The sequence below is a fragment of the Leucoraja erinacea genome, chromosome 4, assembly GCF_028641065.1.
Source record: "Leucoraja erinacea ecotype New England chromosome 4, Leri_hhj_1, whole genome shotgun sequence".
NCBI lineage: Eukaryota > Metazoa > Chordata > Chondrichthyes > Rajiformes > Rajidae > Leucoraja > Leucoraja erinaceus.
The window spans coordinates 48,547,884-48,574,727 of NC_073380.1; the positions used below are offsets into that span (position 1 = coordinate 48,547,884).

At 46.0% G+C, this 26,844-nt stretch overlaps 1 protein-coding gene across 1 annotated transcript in view; it reads right to left on the reverse strand.

The window, feature by feature from the left end:
* The window catches only part of colec12 (collectin sub-family member 12), a 117,609-nt gene that overhangs the window by 15,718 nt on the left and 75,047 nt on the right, over positions 1 to 26,844 (reverse strand). Inside the window, exons 3-6 of the mRNA XM_055634195.1 lie at positions 13,965 to 14,087; positions 4,705 to 4,803; positions 2,652 to 3,698; positions 516 to 1,007 (exon numbers count right to left, since the gene is read on the reverse strand). Of these exons, the coding sequence (XP_055490170.1) occupies positions 516 to 1,007; positions 2,652 to 3,698; positions 4,705 to 4,803; positions 13,965 to 14,087 (1,761 nt within the window). The remainder of the gene's footprint in view (positions 1 to 515; positions 1,008 to 2,651; positions 3,699 to 4,704; positions 4,804 to 13,964; positions 14,088 to 26,844) is intronic.

Genomic DNA, 26,844 nt, shown 5'->3' on the forward strand with positions numbered 1-26,844 from the left:
ATTGAGAATCTCTGGCAAGACTTGAAAATTGCTGTTCACAGACGCTCTCCATCCAATCTGACTGAGTTTGAGCTATTTTGCAAAGAAGAATGGGCAAGAATTTCAGTCTATAGATGTGCAAAGCTGGTAGAGACATACCCCAAAAGACTTGCAGCTGTAATTGCAGCGAAAGGTGGTTCTACAAAGTATTGACTCAGGGGGGCTGAATACTTTTGCACGCCACACTTTTCAGTTTTTTATTTGTAAAAAAATTTGAAAACCATGTATCATTTTCCTTCCACTTCACAATTATGCACCACTTTGTGTTGGTCTATCACATAAAATCCCAATAAAATACATTTACGTTTGTAACGTGACAAAATGTGGAAAAGTTCAAGGGGTATGAAAACTTTTGCAAGCCAATGTATATTGCAAATAGTTTCTTATATTGATTCCAACACTAGAGAAGTATGGAGATAGAATGGTCACTCTAAATCTTAACTTCCAAGATAGCAAATAATGAAATAATCATTTACCGTTTGGGTATGGGGAAACTGGTAAAGGCAGATTTCTTTGTCCTACAAGGCCATAGGGATGGCTTACTTGACCAACAAGGCCCACTGGTTTTATTACCCCTGATGGTCCTTTTGGGCCTGGTGGTCCTTGAGGTCCTCCTGGGCCTGGCGGTCCAGGTGGGCCCCTATTTCCTGCTGCTCCTGGTTGACCTTTTTCGCCTGGTGGTCCTAGAAGACCTAATTTGCCATCCTGACCCGGCGGTCCTTGGCTTCCTTTTGCTCCTTGTGCACCAGGTCTTCCATTTGCACCCTTTTGACCTTTCATGGGCGCCCCTCTGTATCCTTGATTGCCCTTGTCCCCTTTACTTCCTGGAACACCTCGAGCCCCTTTTGGACCCATCTGTCCAGGAACTCCTTCTTCTCCAAGGTCACCCTTTTGTCCTTTTGCACCCTTCGTGCCAAGTGGTCCGGGGAATCCCTTGTCACCTTTGGGACCTTTTGGGCCAGGAGGACCTACATTTTCATTAAAAAAAAAAAACATTTTAGTACATGATGTGATCAGAAATAAATTAATTCAACATAGTTGCATAATTCATGAGATGCTGCAATGGGCATTCTCCTCATGAAGCTAGTCATAGAGATCTAAGACCTTTGGTATATCTGCTGCTGCATAGTGCACCTAGTTCATAATTTCATGTTCATAAGTTCTAGGAGCAGAATTAAGCCATTTAGCCCATGAAGTCTACTCCCCCATTCAATCATGGCTGATCTATCTTTCCCTCTCAACCCCATTTTCCTGATTTTGCCCCATAACCCCTGGCAACTTTACTAATCAAAAATGTGGCAATCTCTGCCTTAAAAATATCCATTGGCTTCCGTGTGTGGCAATGGATTCCACAGATTCACCACCCTTTGACGAAAAAAAATCTTTCTCATCTCCTTTCTAAAGGACATCATTTTATTCTAAGGCCTCTCCCACTCATGGAAACATCCTCTCCACATCCACTCTATCCAGACCTTTCACTATTCGGTGCTGATCTCGATGGATAACACAAAATGTGTTGAGGACTCATTCACAAACAGGTTCATTCAGGTGCACCAATAGAGTTACTTCCAATAATAGAAAAGAGTTTTCCTCTCCCTGCCTTTTCTCCTGTTTTACTCAGGGAAGAGCCTGCCAGGCCATTCACCTGAATGTAAAGTGAACACACAAAAACACACGAAGATAGGAGCAGGCCATGAGGCCTTCAAGCCTGCCCGGCCATTCAATATATTCATGGCTCATCTTTCCCCTCATTGAACTGATACATGGCTGAGCCCCATGCTTCACTATTCCTGTATGATCATTTGCCCAATGAATATCCAAAATGTACATTTATACATTTCCTAGCTCTAATTTGTCATGATAATAAATGTTAGGAAACTGTTGCAACTTTGAACTCTCTACCGTGGCAATTTTTGATTATTATTTCAATCCCATAAAGTACTTACTTTTCTCAATGCTAAAATGGATCAAATGAATCTATTGGCACTTTGGCAAGCATAATACCTTTTCTTGTAAACTACTGTTCTAGTTCCTTTTTTATTCCTCTAGAATCAATATTTTGTTTCCGATAACTGTTCCATGATTAGTGAGGAAAATAAATTATTTGATTGGTTTAAAAACATTAAATTTATGCAATCAATGTGTAGACATAGGAACTCATTATGTGAATACTTAGACTTTAGAGATACAGCGTGGCAAGAGGCCCTTCGGCTCACTGAGTCCATGCCGACCAGCAATCACGCAGTACACTGACACTATCCTACACACTATGGACAATTTACTATTTTACCAAAGCCAATTAACTTATAAAACTGGCCGTCTATGGAGTGTGGGAGGAAACCAAAGCACCCGGAGAAAACCCATGCGTTCAAAGGAGAAGGTACAAACTTGGTACAGACGGCACCTGTGGTCAGCATTGAATCTGGGTCTCTGGTGCTGTGAGGCAGCAGCTCTACCTATTGTCACTGAATACCATCAAATAATTAAAATGAATTCCACTCAGAAACTTCCTAAAACAATGCACGTCGAGCATCCTTATAATAACTTCATTGATGAGCGTGAAACCAAATTCTTCCTACCCTGACTGTGAAAGGTTCACAGAAAATGCTCACCTTGCAGAATTGTGAAGTTTTGAATAAGCTGAGCATGTTTTTTGTCCACAAGTTTCATTTCTTCCATTATCATGGACAGGTTGCCAACTTCAAAGTCCAACTTTGCTTTCATCACACTTTGCTGTGCTTTGATAAGCGAGCTGTCCATATTAATACTGTTCAGGTTAGTGGTCAGAATAACTAGCTCGTCCGTATGCAGACTCAATGTGTTGGTGCACATTGTTTTAATACCATTCAAGTCGTTTGTCAATGACCGAAGATGTTGCACAGTCCAACTGATGTTGCCAATAATAGAGCCAATGTCTCTTTCATTTATATCCATGCGTGCTTCAAGTTGTTCAAAACTAGTGGCTGTTTTATTTTCATGGGCTTTTTGATATTGTTGTAGATCTTTGAGACTCTCTTCGTGAATGTTAGCCATGAAGCTAATATTTGCCATCTGGCTGCTGAGAGAATTCAGCTGATGATTCATGTCTTCCAAAGTGTCGCTGTTACCTGTCACCATGATAGAGTTGTTGACTGCTTGAAGCTGCAGGTACTGAATTTTCTCCTTTAGCCAGTCAGTGTCCTTTTGTGCTTGAAACACAGTGTACTGGAGAGCTTGCCAATCATTCCTTACCTTCTGGATTGCCTGACTGGTATCGTCGACAGATTTCTGCAGCGAACTGAATAAATCCCTTTGACGAATCTGTGTCTGATTTATTTGACTGAGGTTTAATACCGCGATGCTCTGAGATTTCGTCTGTTTTTCTAGGTCTTTTTGTAGTTTGCCAGTGTTTTGCTCCATGTTGTTAATGTATCCACTGTATGTCAATAAGGTTTGGTTAATGGCTCTGATAGACTTTGAATTGCCATCCAACAAGTTTTTGAGGGAGTTATGATTGGTCGTCATTGATAATTCAGTCTCCTGTAGCTTGTCCAGTGCAACTCTATTTTTGGAGGCATTGTCTGCAATGCCATTAAGCTGGTTCTGAAGGACCTGAATATCAGTTTTGAACTTGGTCAGCTCTGAGCTGGTACTTTGATCTTTCATCCCAGACTGGTCATCTGCAAAATATGGTAAATGGTCAATAACAGGATGGATAATCACAAAAGAAACATAGAAACATAGAAAATAGCTGCAGGAGTAGGCCATTCAGCCCTTTGAGCCAGCACCGCCATTCAATATGATCATGGCTGATCATCCAAAATCAGTACAACGTTCCTGCTTTCTCCCCATAACCCTTGATTCCGATAGCCCCAGGAGCTATATGTAACACTCTCTTGGAAACATCCAGTGAATTGGCCTCCACTGCCTTCTGTGGCAGAGAATTCCACAGATTCACAACTCTCTGGGTGAAAATGTTTTTGTTCATCTCAGTCCTAAATAGCCTACCCCTTATCGTTACACTGTGGCCCCTGGATCCCTCAACATCTGGAGCCGTGGGAACTGTAAAAGAGAAACTTCTGCAGATTATTTCCCGTTCTTCATGTCTCCTATGGGTCTCTATTTAACATGCACTGAGAGTTTAATGGTTTCTTATAATAGTCAATGAAGAGATTGTTTCCTAAATAGAGGCCAGCATATTTAATGCATGCTTTGAAAATTGGACACGATAATTGTTATGGTACCTGCCTTAACTATTGTAGTACCTGCCTCAACTATCTTCTCTGATAGCTTTTTCCATAAACCCATCAACATCTGAGTTAAAAAGTAGCCCTTCAGGTTCCTCTTTCTCTTTCTCTTTCTCCTCCCACTTTAAATCTATGTCCTCTGGTACTTAATTCCCTTTTCCTGGATAAAAGTCTCGGTGCACTCGCCCTATCAATTCCCCTCATGATTTTATTACATCTCTATAAGATCACCCCTTAGCCTCCTATGCTCAAAGTAACAAAGTCCTAACTTGGCCAATCTCCCCCTCTAGAAAAGGTGCTTGAGTCCTGGCAACATCCTCACAAATTTTCTCTGCTCTCTTTCCAGCTTAATGACATCCTTCCTATAGGTGATCAAAATTGTTTCATGATTATTCAATGTAATTTTATTTTCTGGCATAATAATTGTTGCATACATTACCTAACTTTTTCAGGTCAGTCTCGACAGCAGTTAGTTTATCCGTATAACTTTTTTGTGATGTTTCCATTCCTTCAGTCACTGTATCCATTCTCTGTACAACTGAAATAATCAAGGGCGATGGAATAAGGCCATTGCCACATAATGACAAACACATTATTGGAGTTTAGTCAATGTTCTGTGGGGGTTTTTTGTAAATATTTTCTCCCCACTCAGCTACTTATAAATCTCTAAAACGCAAATTAAGAGATCAATTGCTTTAACATGACTTCCAGTAGTGGTGTGTTTTGTGTCACTCCGTTAAAAGGAGGCACATTTCCTGTAACTCCTGAGTGATGTTGTCTAATCCATAATCTTTTTTTTTCTCTCTCTGCGTCTGAAAATGTTAATAAATGCCTTTCCTTCCTTTATAACCTGACAGGCTTCTAAAATTCATGCTTTGCACAATGTAGAATCATGTGAACCTAGGCAATCATTTGGCCTATCAATTCTACCTCAGAATTCAAGTCAATCATTCCCCTTTCCCTGCAGGGAAAGTTTAGTTTAGTTTAGTTGTTTTCCTACTTAGGATCTAGATGTTCACGAGTAGTACTTAGCAAGTTGCCTTGGCTTGGAGCAACTTCATATGCCTAAACTTAGCACCTTGGTTAAAACTGGAGCACCCGGTCACGGGGAGAATGTACAAACTTCGTACAGATAATACACGTAGTCAGGATCGAACCCGGGTCTCTGGCACTGTAAGGCAGCAACACTACCGCTGCGCCACTATGCCGCCCCGTGTGAGCATGTTAGAAGAAAAAATACTTCATTAAAATGTTAGCCTGCAAAATATAATATGGGCACCATATTGGCAGGTAAATTATTGGAATAATCATTCAAATGTCTGGACTGATTATGCAGAGATATGATTTCAGATTCCCCTACCAGGTCAGCTGTGGAATTTGAAGCAAATCTAATCTTAGTAATGCTAACCACAAAGTCACCAAATTCTCGTAAAAGCCCAACTGGAAAACTGATGCCAGGTATAAGGGAGTAGATCTGGGAGTCCTCAACATTGTTTCCAGATCCCACAAATTTTAGTGGCAGCAGATCAAATATGGACAAGGACATTTTCTCCAAATTACCACCTAACATGGTGGTGGCTTATGTGCATGTCTATGGTATATAGGGCCGGCACAGTGGCGCAACAGTAGAGTTGCTGCCTTACAGCACCAGGGACCTGAGTTTGATCCTGACTACCGGTGTCTGTACGGGGTTTGTACATTCTCCCTGTGAACGCATGGGTTTTCTCCGGGTGTTCTGGTTTCCTCCCACACTCCAAAGACATACAGGTTTGTAGGTTAATTGGCAATTGGAATAATTGTAAATTGTCTCTAGTGTGTGTAAGTGTGCTGGGATCGCTGGTTGGCGTGGATTTGGTGGGCCGAAGGGCCGAAGGGTCTGTTTCGTCGCTAGAACTCTAAACTAAACTAAACCAATATTACATTTTCAAACAGCACATGTTTGTAAATTACTGTAGAAGCCAATAACATAAGACCCATGCACTGGTATTTTGCCAGATTTTTACATTTGTTTTCCTGAAACCGGTTGGTTATGTGAGGTTGTTGTGTCGGCGGCGGTGGAATGGTTTCAGGTCTGTTCTTGTGGATCATTTTCCCAGAAATTTGATTGTTGCCGGAATGATTTCCCTTCTGTGTGGGCGAATTTCAGAGATGTCAATAATCTAACAGAAAAACAGCGAGGAGAGCTGACAGTGATCCAGAACTAACAGTCTGTGTAATGGAAGGTTGCTATTCTGGTAACAGCTCTCACATTTGGCATTTCTCCGAAGCAAAATGGAAACAGATGTCCGACGAGGTTGCCCAGGTATCCTCATCTGGTGACAACGTTTCAGTAATGCCAAAGTGTTTAAGAAAGAATTGCAGATGCTGGAAAAATCGAAGCTAGACAAAAACGCTGGAGAAAATCAGCGGGTGAGGCAGCATCTATGGAGCAAAGGAATAGGTAACGTTTCGGGTCGAGACCCTTCCTCAGAATTCCTTTGCTCTATAGATGCTGCCTCACTTGCAGAGTTTCTCCTGCATTTTTGTCTACTTTCAGTAATGCCATGTCATTTTCTGTTCCACATTCGGGGCAAACGCTAGGGCTTTCCGTTTAATGGTACGGAAGGGGAAATAAAAACAAAAGGCGCAGAAATGCTGATACTAGTTTTATCCAGCAGCCAAAAGTGCAATGTCTGAAAATTTGGGAGCTTTAGCCTGATTTAAAGCAAAACCTGCCAAATCCGATACTTCATCGGCAGCGGAGAAGGATTCTGGAACACTGCATCTCACACATCACAGCCTGGCTCATTGTTAATTTAAAATGAATTCTGCTAATTGCCTTCTCCTGGCAGAGATCAAGTAGGGCGGTGGATTCCTTACACACATGCATAAACCCTTGGTGATTTTAAACCATCAGCTAGTTTAAAATCCCTGACGCAGCTCCAGGCAGGACTACTGCCTCTGAACCTGTGCTTCTCTATACCGGGATCAAGAACATGCAGAGTATTTCTGAAGCCCTGCAGTAATATAACTTCCAAGTTGTGTCGACATCTTAGAAGTGGGGGTGGAGAAAGAGTTTGGGAGTGGTGCCAGAGTAGGTTTGGAATGAGTAAATATGGAATGGGTATGTGGAATGAGCTACCAGAGGAGGTAGTTGAGGTAGGTGCTATAACAGTATTTAAAAGGCACGTGGACAGTTTGTAAAGTTTGCGAGGGATATGGGCCAAAAGCGTGCAAGTGGGACTAGGTTTTATGAGGTATCTTGGTCGCCATGGATGAGTTGGGCCGAAGGCACTATATTTGTGCTGTATGAACCTGTCAAAACAAGGAACTGCAGATGCTGGTTCACAAAAAAACCCACACAAAGCGGGTCAAGCAGCATCTCTTGTTAACAGGGGTATATGATGTCTGAAGAAGGGATATTGTCTGATCTGCCGAGTTACTCCAGCACTTTGTGACTCATAGTCGAGGAAGAAACAGCAGATGCAGGTTTATACCAAGGATAGACACAAAGTGCTGGAGCAACTCAGCGGGTGAGGTAACATCTCTGGAGAAAAAGTTTGGGTGACTTTTCAGGTCGGGTCTGAAGAACGGTTCCGACCCGAAACGTCACCCATCCTTTTTATCCAGAGATGCTGCGTCACCCGCTGAGTTCCTCCAGCACTTTGTGTCTAACATTGTGACTCTAATCCTCTATCAAGATCACAATGGGTGGTGGCATGATCAGTGCTCCAGCAGTCTGTGGGACCATTTGATAGCATTGTTCGGAGGGGCACCAATAAGTCTATGGAGCTGCTATCATCTGCTATCAGCAATATAAATACCAAATCCTGCCTAGAGAATTCTGCAGAGTGCAGTGCCTCAAGTTTTATGAAGACACTGGAATCTCATTTGGAGAACTCCAATGGCACTATGTTCCAGTGGACCATGTCTGCAACCATTCACGTACTGCAGCAAAACCAAGGAAGGACAGGACATTCTCCCCAAGTCATCTCTCTATCTGACAAATGGCTAAAATATGGCAGGTACAATGGATGAAGCAGACACATGAGGTTCCTAGATGTGTGTTGCTTATAGTGAGGATCCTCAAAATGTAGAGCTAATTCCATTGTAATTCGCGAATAACTCCAGATTCACCAGGAGAGGTCAGAATGTTACAGGAGGATAGTCTATCACTTCCTGAAGTTTCGTGAAGCCCAGAGGCCTGGTAAGTCAGAATGCTTCTCCCTTTCAGTCGAGAGCATAATTGAGTTTCCCAACGCAGCTATGTGCTGGAAACAGAGAAAAGTTGCTGAGTGGCAAAGATCAGCCACTCCCACCACCATAGCACATAGACAATAGACAATGGGTGCAGGAGTAGGCCATTTGGCCATTCGATCCAGCACCACCATTCAATGTTATAGCAGCACCTAGTGGTTAGGCCACTTGCTATGCGAATCCTCGGCAGTCACGGGAAGGAGTCATGGGATATAGGGGTGTGCCCTAGTATATGAGAACTGACGGTTGGTCTCTCGCTCTCTTCCTCTCTCTCCATGAGAATGTCCTGCCACCTCGGCAGGAGCTCAACCGAGCCCACGAGGCAACAGCCTCTCAGCAACAACAATGACTATTATGTGAGAGTGCTAAACGTGCATGTATATCTCATTAACAATGCCTGAATAAAGAATCCAATTATTCACAATGTTTGTGCCTCTAAATTGGTGACCCGACGTTCCAAAACAGATATTTTGGATTTCAAATTGGTGGTGACCTGATGTCTGCAGCCGACAGCCCAGCCCAGCTCTACGGTAATTAACGCTATGTGTACAGCCATCGACTATGCGTGGCAAACGGACGCCATCTTGGGCCCTGGTGCCGTGGTCGGGCCACTTGATTTCCGCCTATGCCTGGTCTAGCTGATCGCAGGCCACCAGGGTCGCCCACCCAGCAGCAGCAGCAGCCCACCGCAGCAGCCAGCAGCACAGCACCCTCAGCCCTCACTTTCTCTCCTGTAGGACCTGACCAGAGTTGCCCTCCGGAGCTGAGAAGCCGCGGCTGCCGTCCAGCCGCCGCTCTCCCCCACCAGCTGCTGCAGGGTTGCGTGTGTAGCAGCTCTCCGCCCCCAGCATCACTGACTCCCGCCTGATGGCCTCGGGAATGGGGAGAGAGAGCGGGCCCGTCCATTACCCCGCCGGCCGCTGCTCAAGGCCTAGCCACCCATTAGGGTGGGCCTACCTGGGGGCGGCTGACCGAAGACGTCCTTCTTATCCTCGCGCCGCGCAGATTTCTCCGGGCCGACTACAAAATTGGCCGCCGTGGTGATACAAAAATGGCCGCTCCAATGACTACAAAAATTGCCACCTTGGCCGGCCTGAAACAATGCACGACCTGCTAACCATAGTCAACAGCGCCACCTCTTGTCGAGTGGCGACTTCGCACCTATTTTCATCGTCAACAGCGCCAACTCTGCTTGAGTGGTGTCTATGCAGCCTGACCGACATTTGCAGCGCCACCCCTGGTCGGTGGGTGTTACTACAGCCTCCAGTTACAAGCGCAGCTTCTCGTAATACATTGGACATTTTGAACTTTGGTTTCCTGTCCTACCCTGCTTGATTCGAACCACGGAACATTTGGCATCCGACCACTTTGGACTTTGATGTATATTTGCAGTTTGCTCACTGTAGTTTTTTCCATTTTACTCTGTAATGCCTTAGCTTAATATTGCAATTAGTTTCTTGTTGTTGCTGACGTATTTCTCACGATCCCCTGCTGGTCGACGTGACTGGTTTATCCCTCGTCCGTCCTGCGGTTTTTGCGTTGGGCTTCTGGCACCCCTCGGCATACCTTGGGATCGCCCACAGCCAGAGCGTCGACTACGCCAGCGGGCCCCTCCATCCCGACTCACAGCCGGGGTGCCACTGACCCCACAACAGGAGCCGCCCTCGATCTTGCTTCCGCACCCCTTTTCGACGTTTGCCATTATGGTCTGCCTGTAAGTTCCTGCCTCCGGTTCTGGGGGGGGGGGATCCTGTAGTGGCACCTAGTGGTTAGGCCACTCTTGCTATGCGAATCCTCGGCAGTCACGGGAAGGAGTCATGGGTTAAAGGGGTGTGCCCTAGTATATAAGAACTGCTCCTTCTCTCGCTCCCTTCCTCGTCCTCTCCATGAGAGTGTCCTGCCACCTCAGCAGGAGCTCAACCGAGCCCACGAGACAACAGCCTCTCAGCAACAACAATGATTATTATGTTAGAGTGCTAAACGTGCATGTATATCTAACCTACAATGCCTGAATAAAGAATCCATTTATTCACGACGTTTGTGCCTCTACAATGTGATCATTACTGATCATTCCCAATCACTACCCCGTTCCTGCCTTCTCCCCATATCCCCTGACTCCGCTATCTTTCTCTAGCTCTCTCTTGAAAGTATCCAGAGAACCGGCCTCCACCGCCCTCTCCACTCCACCAACATCGGGATCGCCTCTAGCCTCCAAACCATTAATAATCTTATATGTTTCAATAAGATACCCTCTCATACTTCTAAGCTCCATAGTATGCAAGCCAGCTGCCTCATTCTCTCAGCATATGACAGTCCCGCCATTCCGTGGACCTACGCTGCACTCCCTCAAAAGCAAGAATGTCCTTCCTCAAATTAGGGGACCAAAACTGCACACAATACTCCTGGTGTGGTCTCACTAGGGCCCTGTACGACTGTAAAAGGACCTCTTTGCTCCTATACTCAACTCCTCTTGTTATGAAGGCCAACATGCCATTCGCTTTCTTCACTGCTGGCTGAACGTGCATGCTTACTCTCATTGACTGATGAACAAGGACCCCCAGATCCCGTTGTGCTTCCTCTTTTCCCAACTTGACAACATTAGATAATAATCTGCCACCCTGCTTTTGCTATCAAAGTTGATAACCTCTCATTTATCCACATTAAACTCCATCTGCCATGCATCGGCCCATTCACCCAACCTGTCCAAGTCACCCTGCATTCTCATAGCATTTTCCTCACAGTTCACACTGCCCCCCAGCTTTGTGTCATCTGCAAATTTGCGAATGTTACTTTGAATCCGTTCATCTAAATCATTAATGTATATTGTAAATAGCTGTGGTCCCAGCACCGAGCCTTGTGGTACCTCACTAGTCACTGCCTGCCATTCTGAAAGGTATCCGTTGATCCCTACTCTTTGTTTCCTGTCTGCCAACCAATTTTCTATCCATATCAGCACTCTCTCCCAATACCATGTGCCCTAATTTTTCTCACTAATCTCTGTGGGATCTTATCAAATGCTTTTTGAAAGTCCAGGTACACTACATCCACTGGCTCTCCCTTGTCCATTTTCCTAGTAACATCCTCAAAAAATTCCAGAGGATTAGTCAAGCATGATTTCCCCTTCGTAAATCCATGCTGACTCAGACCGATCCTGTTACTGCTATCCAAATGTGCCACTATTTCATCTTTTATGATTGACTCCAGCATCTTCCCCACCACCGATGTCAGGCTAACTGGTCTATAATTCCTTGTTTTCTCTCTCCTGCCTTTCTTAAAAAGTGGGATAACATTAGCTACCCTCCAATCCACAGGAACTGATCCTGAATCTATAGAACATTGGCAAATGATCACCATTTTCCAATGTTCCAGTATTGCAGCAGCGATGCACTAAAGGGTGAGAGTGTATTTCCATTTTGTGGCCAGAGCAACCCTGATGCAAACACACAGTTGGACCTATGACCTGCAAATTGTTAGCCTAAAAGATGGATGCTCTATTCTCCTTCTTTCTCCACTCATTACTTTAGATGTTAGACAAACAGCATGGGAACATGCCCCTTGGCCCACCGAGTCCACGCCGACCAGCGATTCCCACGCACGAACACTACCCTACACACTAAGGACAATTTCCAATCTTACCTAAGCCAATTAACCTACAAACCTGCATGTCTTTGAAGTGTGGGAGGAAACCGGAGCACCTGGAGAAAACCCACGCGGTCACAGGAAAAATGAACAAACTCCACACAGACAGCACCCGTAGTAAGGATCTAACCCGGGTCATTGGCGCTGTAAAACAGCGACTCTACTGCTGCGCCATGAGTGCCGCTCACTCCTTTAGGCTCCTCCAAAGACACCCAAGCAGGTCTGATTTGGCTTTGGGTTCCTTCCCTCTGGCTGCTATAGCTCTAAATTTATCTAGGATGGCACACCTTTTTAGAAGCTCTTGGTTCCTGAAAGGAAATGATCTGCAATTGATCCCCGAAGAGTGTCATGGATGATTGATTGCCCCTTTAAGCAGCACAGGAGTTTGATTTTGCTGTCATAACCTGCTTCACATGGGAGGCTCATGCATTTTGCCAATTACATTGTTGAGAGGGACTTTCACAAGAGAGCTACCACAGGACTGTTATAAGGAAATTGTTGTCCACCTTCATAGCTAGAGGTTTTGAGTATAGGAGCAAGAAGGTCCTACTGCAGATGTACAGGGCCCTGGTGAGGAAGGACATTCTTGCTATTGAGCTTTGTAGGTTTACCAGGTTAATTCCCGGGATTGCGGGACTGACATGATGAAAGAATGGATCGAATGGACTTCTATTGCCTGGAACTTAGAAGAATGAGAGGGGATCTTATAGAAACATATAGAATTATTAAGGGATTGGACAGGCTAGATGCAGAAAAAATGATCCCCATGTTGGGGGAGTCCAGAACTAGGGGGGATCACAGTTTAAGAATAAGGAGTAGGCCATTTAGGGCTGAGATGAGGAAAAACATTTTCACCCAGAGAGTTGTGAATCTGTCGAATTCTTTGCCACAGAAGGCAGTGGAGGCCTATTCACTGGATGTATTCAAGAGAGAGTTAGGAATCAAGGGATGTGGGGAGAAAGCAGGAACGGGTACTAATTCTGGATGATCAGCCATGATCATATTGAATGGCTTGAAGGACCGAATGGCCTACTCATGCACCTATTTTCTATATTTCTATGTTTCTATGTTTCTGTTACAAGCCCTAATGTACAGTACAAAAAGCATGGATTTTCTGTTGAGTACATATGCACTAGTTCACCCGCATACACAAGATAAAGTTTTAACTTCTCCACGCTTATGAAACATTGACATTTGTCGGATGTGACCAATTTAATGATAGGCCTAATGCTTAAGGGTAAGATTTTCACAGTGAATGGTAGGGCCATGGCGAGTGCTGCAGAACAAAGCAACAGAGGAGCATAAGTACACAGTTGCCAGAGAATGGCAGCTGAGCCAATATTTTTTTCCCCAATGCATTTCTTTCTATTTAATTTACATTTCTGCTTTCTGAAAATTTTTCTGAAAGAATAAAACCAAAATAGTTCCAATCCTTTAAAAGTGAATTTCAAAATTGCAACCGGAAATAAAGTACCAGGTCTGTCCAATTTAAGGTACTGTTGTCTAGAAATGTGTTTTTGGTTGGGATTCCTAAATTAACTATTTAGCCGTATCTGAGTGTTGTACTCTGCTTCGACTGATGTTCATATTGTGACTGGGGAGGAATTTCTGAGCATATGTTTTCTTTTTATTATTTGAATAACAGAGATTAACAATGTTTTTACTTTCAGACCATGACATCAAATACTCCTGATTTCTGAACTAGGATGAACCAGCAGCAAGCCACGCTTCGGTCTGTCTCTGTGTTGCTTAAAATAATGAGCAGGTAAATTGATTTGTCCATGGATAAAACCGTAAAATCAAAAGAAAACTACTTTATTTTACCTTTGTATCCCAAGATGGCTACTGTAATAGTCAGCATGGCACAGAGGACATAGAGCAGCAGAATAGAAAACTTCAGAGCCCAGTTGTTTCTACATCGATTACACTGAGGCCCTTCCTGAATTCCTGCAACAAAAACGCAAGGTTTAATACTTTGGTAAAATGCGATAATCGCCAATAATTCTAATTACATTTTATGCACCCCCCGACTTATGCCAAAGGCAACATGTAAACTCGTGACTTACGTAAATAAATCTGTACATGGTCCCTAGTGCAATCAAGGCAGTTGGTAACTCCACAGTATTGTACGATCCCAAGTGTACGTCAGAAACAAGCCAGCAATGGCAGAGGGTGCTTACTCAGAAGGCCAAGCACTGCTGAAAGTACCCTGGACGCAGCGGGACGCAGCAGAGAGTTATTTCGGGCAGGGGATGGGGAAGTAACTCCGACTTACATGAAGGTCTTACAGGTTTGTAGGTTAATTGACTCGGTAAAATTGTAAATTGGCTCTAGTGTGTAGGATAGTATTAGTGTGTGGGGATCACTGGTCGGCGCAGACTCGGTAGACTGAAGGGCCTTTTTCCACGTTGTATCTTTACACTAAACAAAACTAAAAGTTGGAAATACTTTGTTGTCCAATACTTGACCTTACAAAGCACAGGCATTGAGCCACTGAATAAAAGCACACGTTATGGCTGCTATGGAGGGGAAGTGGGAGGAAGGGGAAACCAGGAGCCAAAGTTTACTCAGTGGGGACCAAGAGGAAGATCGTGCATCAGAAGATTCTGGACTCCTGTCAAGGCCAGCCTTTTGCTGCCATAGCGCCAGAGATGTGGGTTTGATCCTGACTATGGGTGTTGTCTGCAGGGCCGGCCTTAAGCCAATTGGACCAATTGCTCCCAATTGGGCCCCACGCCTAAGGGGGCCCCACGCTAGGCTGGTGGGCAACACAGTCTATCCCCTCAGCAGCGGGTGAAATTCCTCACCGTCAACAACACAGCCCCGCAGTTAACTCTTAATACCGTCACCAGTACCAGTGATGGAATGGGGGGGGGGGGGGGGGGTGGGGGGGGGGGGGGGGGGGGGGGGGGGGGGGGGGGGGGGGGGGGGGGGGGGGGGGGGGGGGGGGGGGGGGGGGGGGGGGGGGGGGGGGGGGGGGGGGGGGGGGGGGTGGTGGTGCAGCAGGACGGCATTCCCCCCCTACTTTTTCAGTTTTCCAGCTTGGGTTTAATGAGTGCTGCAGAAAGATTGGAGTCGTTTTTCACTTGATTCATCTGAGACGAAAACGATTTGTTAACTACCACTTTTAGCACATGTTAACAGCCAGTAGTTAACACGTAGTTATACAATGTGTCACCAATACATCGATCTGCATTCAGTCAATATAATTGTGTTTTGACCAAGTAATAATGACGCCGCGTTCCTTTGAATAAAATTCATGGCAGAATTTCTTAAAACTTAAGGGCCTGTCCTTGGCACGCAAATTACGTGACCTCGTGGTCGCGTTGAAGCACATAGGCATCGTATGGCCGCACGTGACCGGTCCCACTGAGTATCGCGGAGGGGTATGTAGTTGTGCGCGGGGCTACAAAATGTTTGTAGCGAACGAAATCTTCGCGCGCCAACGGCCTGTCATGGAACTGACGGCCAAAGTGGGACAGGCACAAGACCCTGGCGCGACGCAATGGCTCACCTCCAACTGCAGCAGATGCAGGCAAAAGATCGCCGAACTCGGCCTGGGGCTCACGGCCGTTGCGATACGGATCCGCCCCCACTTCTACTCCCAGAGCGGGGCCAAGAAAATTGAAGATAGACACACAATGCAATTTCATGCATATGCACAGCCGCTTGAAGATGGACACAAAGCTGGAGTAACTCAGCGGGACCGGCAGCATCTCTGGAGAGAAGGAATGGATGACGTTTCGGATCAAGACCCTTCTTTTAAGACTGAAGAAGAGTCTCAACACGAAACATCACCCATTGCTTCTCTCCAGAGATGCTGCCTGTCCTGTTGAGTTACTCCAGCTTTGTGTCCATCTTCAAATGACGTCACGTGCTCCAGCGGGTGTGCGTATGCATGAAATCGCACTTCTCAGTGAGACCGGCTGGCGCGGCCATAGGATGCCCGTGTGCCTCAACGCGACCACGAGATTGCGTCATTTGCATGCCAAGAACACGTAAGTGGGACAGGCCCTTTACTGTCATTAAGGGCACTGGACCGTGAGCACTGGCTTCTTCTGTGCAGGTACAGTCATTCACCCACGTTATTTTAAGAAAGAACCGCAAATGCTGGAACAATCAAAGGTAGACAAAAATGGTGGAGAAACTCAGGGGGTGAGGCATCTCACCCGCTGAGTTTCTCCAGCATTTTTGTTCAATCACGTTACTCAGTAATTTGTACCCGTCATTTAGGGATGTTATATGAATTTTTTTTTTAAAAATAAGTATTGTTTTCGCTCTCACCTTCAAGGTTATTTCTTCTGTTTGCCTTTATTTGCTTCCGTTTTATTTAGTTATTTATCACGTTGTGGTTGTAGCTTTTGAATGATTTAAACTTATCGGATTTTTTAAATTAATATAAATTCATAGCATTGCCCGAGTACCAAATCCCATCAGCTGTACCTGCAACTACGGGTGGATTCATAGACCTTGAAGAGGCATTGACACTTTGTTTTTATATAGAGAGGTAATAGAGAAGGGCTCCGGACCACGTGCTCACTGACTGAATGATACAGATGTCCTGACTGAAAATCACACCCTTCTGATCAATTATTTTAGGATAAGCCTTTCTAGAGAACATGCTACTTTTTGCTTTGCCCATTTTCAAAATATAGAATTTTGAATTTGGCGTTTGATTGGTACAAGGAGACCACAAAGCTCATAATATCTATTTTTTTACACTCTGTAACTTTCTACATTTCTACTTTTGGGTATGTAATTATGTGGCAATTATGGCTCATGGAATTTTCTCTCACACTGCTAGTTATATTCGTAACAACATATTTAAATGCGTGAAATTTTTAAACTTTCCCAACCCCTTAAAAAATGCCTGAAGAAGGGACCCGACCCAAAACGTCGCCTAGCTACTCCCTCCATAAATAGACACAAAATGCTGGAGTAACTCAGCGGGTCAGGCAGCATCACTGGAGAGAAGGAACAGGTGACGTTTTGGGTCTTGGCCCTTCTTCAGATCCTCCATAGATCCAGCCTGACCTGCTGAGTTCTCCAGCACTTTATGTTTTGCTCTTAAAATAAATCCGTGGTCCGCTGAAGAAACAACACGATAGACCACTCTGGAAGTGCAAGTTTTGTTGTACACTTCATACTGTAGAACACATCATAAGGCACCTTGAGTGAATTAATGGGGTTATATTATTTTTGTAATCTGTTGTCTGGAATTAATCGATACCTACCCTATGTACCTTATATCAGATTTAAATCGGAATTCTGATTTTTTTGTTTTCCTAATTGTCAATTTTTGTCAATAGATTATTTGGCGGCCAATCAACCGCTGTCTCTAAGGGGGTTGTGTCCAATCACCGACTAGCGTCCCTTAAAATTCCAATCAACAAATCGGTCTCCTCCCGTCCAATCAGCCACTGTCTCCAAGGGCATTGTGTCCAATCACACAATGCAGTTTAATTAGCAGCTATGGTAAAGGTTGGGAGCCAGTGGAGGTACTGAAAGTCAGACGAGAGCAGGAGAGATTTAGACAATGTATAATCCATTGCACCTTTTGCTTTGCCCATTTTGAAAACGGGCAAAGCAAATCGTACCCCACTACTCAAACCTCACGTCAAAAACCTCAGCGTGATATTTGACTCAGCACTGAAATTTGACAAACAAATCAATACCGTGGTAAAAGTTAGCTTCATTCAGCTTCAGCCGATAGCTAAAATAAAACAAATCCTCCACTTTGATGACCTCAAAAAGATCATCCACACATTTATCTCCTCCCACCTAGATTACTGCAACTCTCTTTACACTGGCATCAGCCAATCTTTCCTGTCCCGCCTGCAACTGGTTCAAAACGCCGCAACAAGACTCCTGACGGGAACCCGAAAAAGTGACCACATCACCCCGATCCTGGCCTCTCTCCACTGGCTCCCTGTGCGGTTCCGTGCACATTTCAAGACCCTCCTCTATGTCTACAAAGCCCTCAATGGGCTTGCCCCCTCCTACATTAAAAGTCTTCGCACCCACCACTCCACCTCCAGGTCCCTCAGATCGGCCAACTTGGGGCTGCTGAATATCCTGCGGTCTAGGCATAAGCTTAGGGGCGACCGCACCTTGCGGTTGCAGCTCCTAGACTGTGGAACAGCATCCCCCTTCCCATCAGAACTGCCCCCTCCATCGACTCCTTTAAGTCAAGACTATACTCCCAAGCCTTTCCTCACGTCCACTGAGCGAGGGTTATATGTATATATGTATGTAGTTTGTTTGTTTATATTATTCTTATAACAAATGTAAAGCACTTTGGCCAACGAGAGTTGTTTTTTAAATGCGCTATATAAATAAATGTGACTTGACTTGACCTTGGTGTACAATTTAATAATCTATATTACTAAAACTCTGTTCTTGACCGGTTTTGGCATTCTGTGCTGCGGTTTCCGAGAGTACGCCGCCACCTACGGCTGTCATTTTTGGCCACCTCGCTCAGAGCCCCCCTCCGCCGCATATGTGCCGAGGATTTTTCCCGTCGATTAAAATTGACAGAGATATTAATGTTTTTACATCATTCCCCATTCTTTCTGCTGCCCCTGCTGGAGGGAGGGGAAGGGACTTTAAAACCAGGAAGTGGTGTGCCTCAATCAATCTCTGCAAGTGGTGTGCCTCAATCAGAGCTTTGAATGACACTGACAAATGTCTACAGAACTGTGAGTACCCTTAATTTGGTTTGAAAATGAAAATATGGTTAGAGGTAAAAAAAGCACTGCCTGCAAATGGTTGTTTGGGTTTGGGTTGAAGTAAAAAGGCACTCTCTCTCCTCTCCCCCCTCCCTCTCCTCTCCCCCCTCCCTCTCCTCTCCCCCCTCCCCCCTCCTCCATCTGTTCTCCCCCCCTCCCTCTCCCCTCCCCTCCCTCTCCTCTCTCCCTCCTCTCTTCTCCCCCTCTTCCTCTCTCTCTCCCCCCCCTCTCCCCCCCCTCCTCTCCCCCCTCTCCCCCCTCTCCCCCCCTCTCTCCCCTCCCCCTCTCTCTCCTCCCCTCTCTCTTCTCCCCCTCTCCTCTCCCCCCCTCTCCTCTCCCCCCTCTCCTCTCCCCCTCTCCTCTCCCCTCTCCTCTCCCCCCTCTCCTCTCCCCCTCTCCTCTGCCCCCCTCTCCTCTCCCTCTCTCTCTCAGTCTCCCCCCCCTCTCCCCCCCCCCCCCTCCCCCCTCCTCCCCCCCCCTCCCTCCCTCCCCCTCTCCTCTCCTCCCCCCCTCCTCTCCCCTCTTCTCCTCTCCCTCTCCTCCTCCCCCCCCCTCTCTCCTCTCCCCCCCTCTCCTCTCTCCCCTCTCCTCTCTCTCCCCCCCTCTCCTCTCCCTCCCCCCTTTCCTCTCCCCCCCTCTCCTCTCCCCCCTCCCCTCCTCTCCCCCCTCCCACCCTCCCTCTCCCCCCTCCTCTCCCCCTCCTCTCCTCCCCCCCCCTCTCCCCCCCTCCCCCCCCTCTCTCTCTTCCTCCCTCCCCCCCCCTCTCCCCCCCCTCTCCTCCCCCCGCCCTCTCCACCTCCCCCCTCTCCTCCTCCCCCCTCTCCTCTCCCCCACCATCCCTCCCCTAAACCCCCCTCCCCTCCACACACCCCTACCCCTCCCTGCTCCCCCCGCCCCTCATCTCCCCCCACTCAGCACTCCCTCTCTCTCTCTCCCCTCTCTTTCCCCCCCTCTCTCCCCCCCCCCTCTCTCCTCCCCTCCCCTCTCTCTCTCTCTCTCCCTCTCTCTCTCTCTCTACCCCATCCTCCCCTCTATTAGCGTGAGAGCGGGGGGGGGGGGGGGGTAGTTAGTGTGTGATGCTGCATGCCGCCTCCCCCCCCCCACACCCACACGTAGGGGGAACAGACCCAACGGGTCTGCACTTGGTCTAGTATATACTAAATAACAGGGCTGACAGACTTTGGCTGGGAACCTGGGACTCACCAAAATTGTTCCCAATTGGGCCCCGCACCTCCTGGTTGTCTGTATGTTCACCCTTTTACTGCATTGGTTTTTTCCAGATGCTCCAGTTTCCACCAACATTCCAAAGACGTACAGGTTTGTGGGTTAATTGGCTTTGGTAAAAATGTGTATATTGGCCCTCGTGTGTAGGATGGTGCTAGTGTATGGGGTGAGTCGGTGCTGACTCGGTGAGTCGAAGAGCCTGTTTTCTTGCTGCATGTCTAAAAGTCTTAAAAAGTCTAAAAGATTAAAAAAAGTTGGCAGGACTTATCCCCAAGAAAAATAATCTCTGAACAATGTAGTATGTCACACAATGGATCATGGTGGGGTCCAGACCAACAGAAATACTCATTTCTTTATGATGAAACTCTGAGAACCACACAAACTGGTAACCACACCATCTGTGACTTCCACACATTACCCTCTCCTGCAGCGATCCCACCACTGACATTCTAACACCTGCAATCCCCTGCACAGGTCAAAGCTCCTAAGTCATTCAATGCCCTTCATTTCCTGCATTTAGGCAAAATTTGATGACCGAGCATTCAACCATTTGGGCCTACACTCTGAGATTCTCTTTCTAAATCTCTTTGCTTCTCTCCCCTTTAAACTGTACTTTAAATGTAACCTCACGATCAGACAAATATTTATTTGTGGCTTGCTGTTACATTTTATACATAAATACACTCGCAAAATGCCTTGACATTTTTCAATGCATTTAAGGCTCTAAATACAAATTGCTTTTACCCTTTGTAAGTCAGTAAACCATACAGCTTGGATGAACAGATTGAAGACAGTAGCACAGTGGCGCAGCGGTAGAGTTGCTGCCTGACAGCACCGGAGACCCGGGTTTGATCCTGACGAGTTTGTACGTTCTCCCCGTGTCCAGGGACTCCGGTTTCCTCCCACACTCCAAAGACATACAGGTTTGTAGTTAATTGGCTTGGTTTCATTGTAAATTGTCCCAAGTGTGTGTAGGATAGAATTAGTGTGCGGGGATCACTGGTCGGTGCGGACTCAGTGGGCCTAAGGGCCTGTTTCCGTGCTGTATCTCTAAATTAAACTAAAATAATTCTTAAAATACTTTAAATATTTTTGAAAAGTCTTAAAATACTAACAGCTGAAGGTGATGGGCTAAACAATAACTTTAATCCTCTAAGGGTGTTCTCCTCCATAAACTCAAGAATGGTCCCATCCTAAATTGATGTCTGATCATGACATCAATGACTGAGGTCGTAGGAGGTCATAGGAAGTCTTCGTAACTCTTCCTCATGTTCGTTAGTGGTCTCCGCGTACTCGTGGCCTCAAGTAGGTCGTGCCGTTTTTTCCAGCCTGATAAAAATGTCCAAAAAAAGGTCGGCATGGAAAATATTGATACTTTTTACTCGAAGGTAGGTCCTAGTAGGTTGTGATGATAGTCATAGGTAGTGGTAGATAGTCGTAGGTAGTTGTAGGTCGGTAACTGACTCGAGAAAAAAAATGCGAACATGACATCATTTTATCATGTGATCATTTTCCACTCGTAGCTAGTCGTAGTTGGTCTTAGGTGTGGAAGACTGAGGTCAAGGGGGGTCATAGGAGGTCGAAGACATAGTCGTAGGAGGTCTTTTACTTCAGCGAGTCTACACGATGTTGACATTTTTTTCAACTCATCTAGGGTCTTCTAAACTCGTGGATTAGGTCGTCCAAGTGGGACAGGCCCTTAAGGCAGCAACTCTAGTGCTGCACCACTGCACCACACTATTTATCCACATAGACTAAGAGACTCTTGACAGTTAGTTAAGATGCATGTAAAATATAAAGTATCTAGCATTGTAAAGGACAATGGATGGGGGTTGGAGGTTAACATTTGTAGGCATGTTTTCCATAGGGAAGCTAGCTAGCCTGGGTAAAATGAATGCTAATTTTTACCTTACAAAAATTCAGCTGGAGTGTTTACTGCTCAATGCCACATTAGGCTCCACGTCTGCCCAGTTGAGATGAGTGATTCAGTTGTGCCTTGGGTGGGCAAACCCAGACAAAATAAATAAACCAGCACCTACACTAAATATATAAAAGCCTTTTGCCAGAAAATGACATGGTTGTGATTGCAACCAACTTACTGTCAGAAGACCCACACGTCAAACCTAGGCTGAACATGAAAGTGAGTATTTGAAGCTAACGGTGAATTCTCGGCAGCACAAATTTTGGATTACCCTGCTTTGTGCAATCAAACAACATTCGAGTGTAGGTAGATGTAGGTCAAAGCAGAGGGGGAAGGGGAGGAGGAGGGGAGAGGGAGAGAGAGGGAGAGGGAGAGGGAGAGAGAGAGAGAGAGAGTGTGTTCCATTCAGTTTAGTTTATTGTCACATGTATCGAGGTACAGTGAAAAGCTTTTGTTGCATGCTAACCAGTCAGCAAAAATACAAAACATGATTACAATCGATCCATTTACAGTGTATGGATACATGATAAGGGAATAACATTTAGTGCAAGGTAAGGCCAGCAAAGTTCGGTCAAGGATAGTCCAAGGGTTATCAAAGAGGTAATAGTTTGGCACTGCTCTCAGTTCGTGGTCGGATGATTCAGTTGACTGACAACAGGTGAGAAGAAACTGTCCCCGAATCCTGTGGTGTGTGTTTTCACACTTCTATACCTTTTGCCTGATGGGAGAGGGGAGAAGGAGGAGTGGCCAGGGTGACTCGTCCTTGATTATGCTGCTGACCTTGCCAAGGCATCGTGAGGTATCAACGGAGTCAATAGAAGGAAGGTTGGTTTGTGCGATGGTCTGGGTTACGTACACAATTTGGAGAGAGAGAGAGAGAGAGCATCTCTGCTCCGGCGGCTGAGAAATTTTCAAGCAACCTTTCAAGGTTTTTGTTGGGGGAAGAGGGACAGAAACAGTGAGATTTCAAAAATCGACAGCGTTGGACAGCTGAAACTTTCCTTTGTTAAAGGATTTCTCCATTTAGTGAGGAATTCCTGTGTTCTTCTGGAGTGCCGTGGGAGAGGCTGTGGCTGGTGGATTGCCACGAGTGCCTGGAGATCTGGGGGTAGGAAAGACTGCGGCGTATTTGTCGTTTCTAACACCAGATCTCAGCCCCCATACCGTTTTGCCCGCAGCAGGCTGCCTGTGCTTAATGAGAAGGTACTTTTCACTTCCGGCAGTTTCCGGAAACTCGGAAGGGCTTTGAAAAGCCTCCCAAGAGCTGCTCTCAGCTGTGGAGTTGAGCGTGGGGATTTTCCTTACTCGGCTGGGGAGAACTGCTTCTATTGCTTTTTCGGACTGTGACTGACTGAGATTGCTCTTGAGCTGTTGCTGGTGTCCCTGGTGCTGGTTTGTGCCACTGTCAAGATGGCGGGGGCTCGGTGTCGGGCTTGGAGTTACGCAGCTGTGGTTTTGGCTGCGACTTCGGGGCCAATCGAGGATGAGCCTTAGGTTGACTAGGGTGGTAGAAAATACGGGATCTCGATCCAAACCGGGTTCCTGTGGAGCAGGGATGCAATAACGAAGGGCATGCATGACCTTTTCCAGAAGGAAGTAATCGCCTCTGCCGAGGTTGCAAGAGAGATTCAAAATTCAAGATTCAAGAGAGTTTATTGTCATGTGTCCCTAGGACAATGAAATTCTTGCTTTGCTTCAGCACAACAGAATATTGTCGACATAAATAAATACAGAACAGATCAGTGTGATCATATACCATTGAATATATATAGTATATACACACAATAATAAGCAGATAACTTGGGCAAGAGTGACCATAATATGGTTGAGTTCTTCATTAGGATGGAGTGTGACATAGTTAATTCAGAAACAAGGGTTCTGAACTTAAAGGAAGGTAACTTTGAGGGTATGAGACGTGAATTGGCCAAGATAGACTGGCAATTGATTCTTAAAGGGTTGACAGTGGATATGCAATGGAAGGCATTTAAAGACCGCATGGATGAACTACAACAATTGTTCATCCCAGTTTGGCAAAAGAATAAATCAGGGAAGGTAGTGCATCCGTGGATAACAAGGGAAATCAGGGAGTGTGTCAAAACAACTGATGAAGCGTACAAATTAGCCAGGAAAAACAAGCCTTCCAGAGTGGAAGAAATTCAGTCCAGCAGAGGAGGACAAAGGGCTTAATTAGGAAAGGGAAAATAGATTATGAAAGAAAACTGGCAGGGAACATAATAACTGATTGCAAAAGCTTTTATAGATACGAGAAGAGAAAAAGATTAGTTAAAACAAATGTAGGTCCCTTGCAGTCAGAAACAGGTGAATTGATCATGGGGAACAAGGACATGGCAGACCAATTGAATAACTACTCGGTTCTGTCTTCACTAAGGAAGACATAAATAATCTGCCGGAAATAGCAGGGGACCGGGGGTCAAATGAGATGGAGGAACTGAGTGAAATCCAGGTTAGTCGGGAAGTAGTGTTAGGTAAATTGAATGGATTAAAGGCTGATAAATCCCCAGGGCCAGATAGGCTGCATCCCAGAGTGCTTAAGGAAGTAGCCCCAGAAATAGTGAATGCATTAGTGATCATTTTTCAAAACTCTTTAGATTCTGGAGTAGTTCCTGAGGATTGGAGGGTAGCTAATGTAACCCCACTTTTTAAAAAGGGAGGGAGAGAGAAAACGGGGAATTACGAACCAGTTAGTCTAACATCGGTAGTGGGGAAAATGCTAGTCAGTTATTAAAGACGGGATAGCAGCACATTTGGAAAGTGGTGAAATCATTGGACAAAGTCAGCATGGATTTATGAAAGGTAAATTATAGAAACATAGAAACATAGAAAATAGGTGCAGGAGTAGGCCATTCGGCCCTTCGAGTCTGCACCGCCATTCAATATGATCATGGCTGATCATCCAACTCAGTATCCTGTACCTGCCTTCTCTCCATACCCCCTGATACCTTTAGCCACAAGGGCCACATCTAACTACCTCTTAAATATAGCCAATGAACTACCTTCTGCGGCAGAGAATTCCAGAGATTCACCACTCTCTGTGTGAAAAAAGGTTTCCTCTCGGCCCTAAAAGATTTCCCCCTTATCCTTAAATTGTGAGCCCTTGTTCTGGGCTTCCCCAACATCGGGAACAATCTTTCTGCATCTAGCCTGTCCAACCCCTTAAGAATTTTGTAAGTTTCTATAAGATCCCCCCTCAATCTTCTAAATTCTAGCGAGTACGAACCGAGTCTATCCAGTCTTTCTTCATATGAAAGTCCTGACATCCCAGGAATCAGTCTGGTGAACCTTCTCTGCACTCCCTCTATGGCAAGAATGTCTTTCCTCAGATTAGGAGACCAAAACTGTACGCAATACTCCAGGTGTGGTCTCACCAAAACCCTGTACAACTGCAGTAGAACCTCCCTGCTCCTATACTCAAATCCTTTTGCTATGAATGCTAACATACCATTCCCTGGTCCTGGCAACATCTTTGTAAACTAAGATATTAGTTAGAGCATGGTTTTCTTGAGTTGTTGGATGAAAAGAAAAACAAGTAAGCTGATTTGCTTTACTCACAAAAAAAAAAATTGGCGTGTGGTTGGATTATTAGTAATTCTATCATACATAAGTCTAGATGGCAATCCTAAGAAAGAATAGCACACGTTCGGTTCTCATAATTACCAATACCCGCTGTGGAAATTTAAGGAAGTTAAAACTGTCTTAACGTATTTGCTGTGCACATGTGATCATGGTGTGAAGGATGTTCAAAAGTACTTAATCAAGGAAGAAGTGTGATGCTTCGCATTAAAATATATTTCAGATCATACCCACTCATAATGAAATGGGTAATTAAAGACATCACAAGAGACACAAACAAAATTACAATTGCCAAATATCATTAAGGAGGAATAACGTTTGCAATAAAACTAAGCAGCATCTGGCCATCAGCTGCTTTTCCAAATCTAGGAGCCATAAACATTACTAAAGTTTTTAATAATGACTAGACTAAGTGGGGCCCTTTGGGTCCCTGTCACATGTTTGGAAGCCTGGTCCACCGACACAATATTCAACCACTGAGGCATGATCCCCCCCCCCCCCCACAACTGCGCATGATTGGCTAACGGGCCTGCACTAACAGCAGAAGTTAAGATAAAGTTAATAACTGCATTTAATATTTCCATAACCTCACCATCCCTCTTCCTACTCCTATCCCCCTCCATTCCCTCCTCATCCCCAGCCCTCCCTCCCCTCGTCTTCACCCTCACTCTTCTTTCCCCTGTCGTTCTCCCCTCTCCCACTCCCTCCATCACCTCTCCTTCCCCTACCCTCAGTCACTCCCTTCCTCCCTGCCTCCATAAGCCCGCTCCCCTCCCTAGCCCCTCCTCTCCCTCTATCCCACCCCCCCTCATCCTCCCCTACTCTCACTCATCACCCCCCTCACCTTCCCATCTCTCTCCCTCCCTACCCCCTCCTTTCCCTCAATCCCCCCACTCTCCCTCCTCACCTACCCAGGATCTCAATGGAAACCACAGGCAGCTCCGTTTTCTCTAGCAGGTGCAGCCAGGAGAGGAGGACAGATTGAGGCAGGAGATGTTGGGCGCTGTCGGGGGGGTGGAGGGGTGGGGGGGGGGTGCAGCATCCTGCAGCTGGGGGAGGGGGGCGAGCCATGGGAGGGGGACACCTTCAGGCGGGTGCTGTTGGGGGGGGGGGGGGGGGGGGGTCAAACATCCTGCAGCCGGGTGAGGGGGACAGATTCAGGTGGGGGGTGTCGGGGGGCCGGTGCGGGGGAAACGTCCTGCAGCCGGAGGAGGGGGGACGTCTTCAGGTGGGGGGGGGG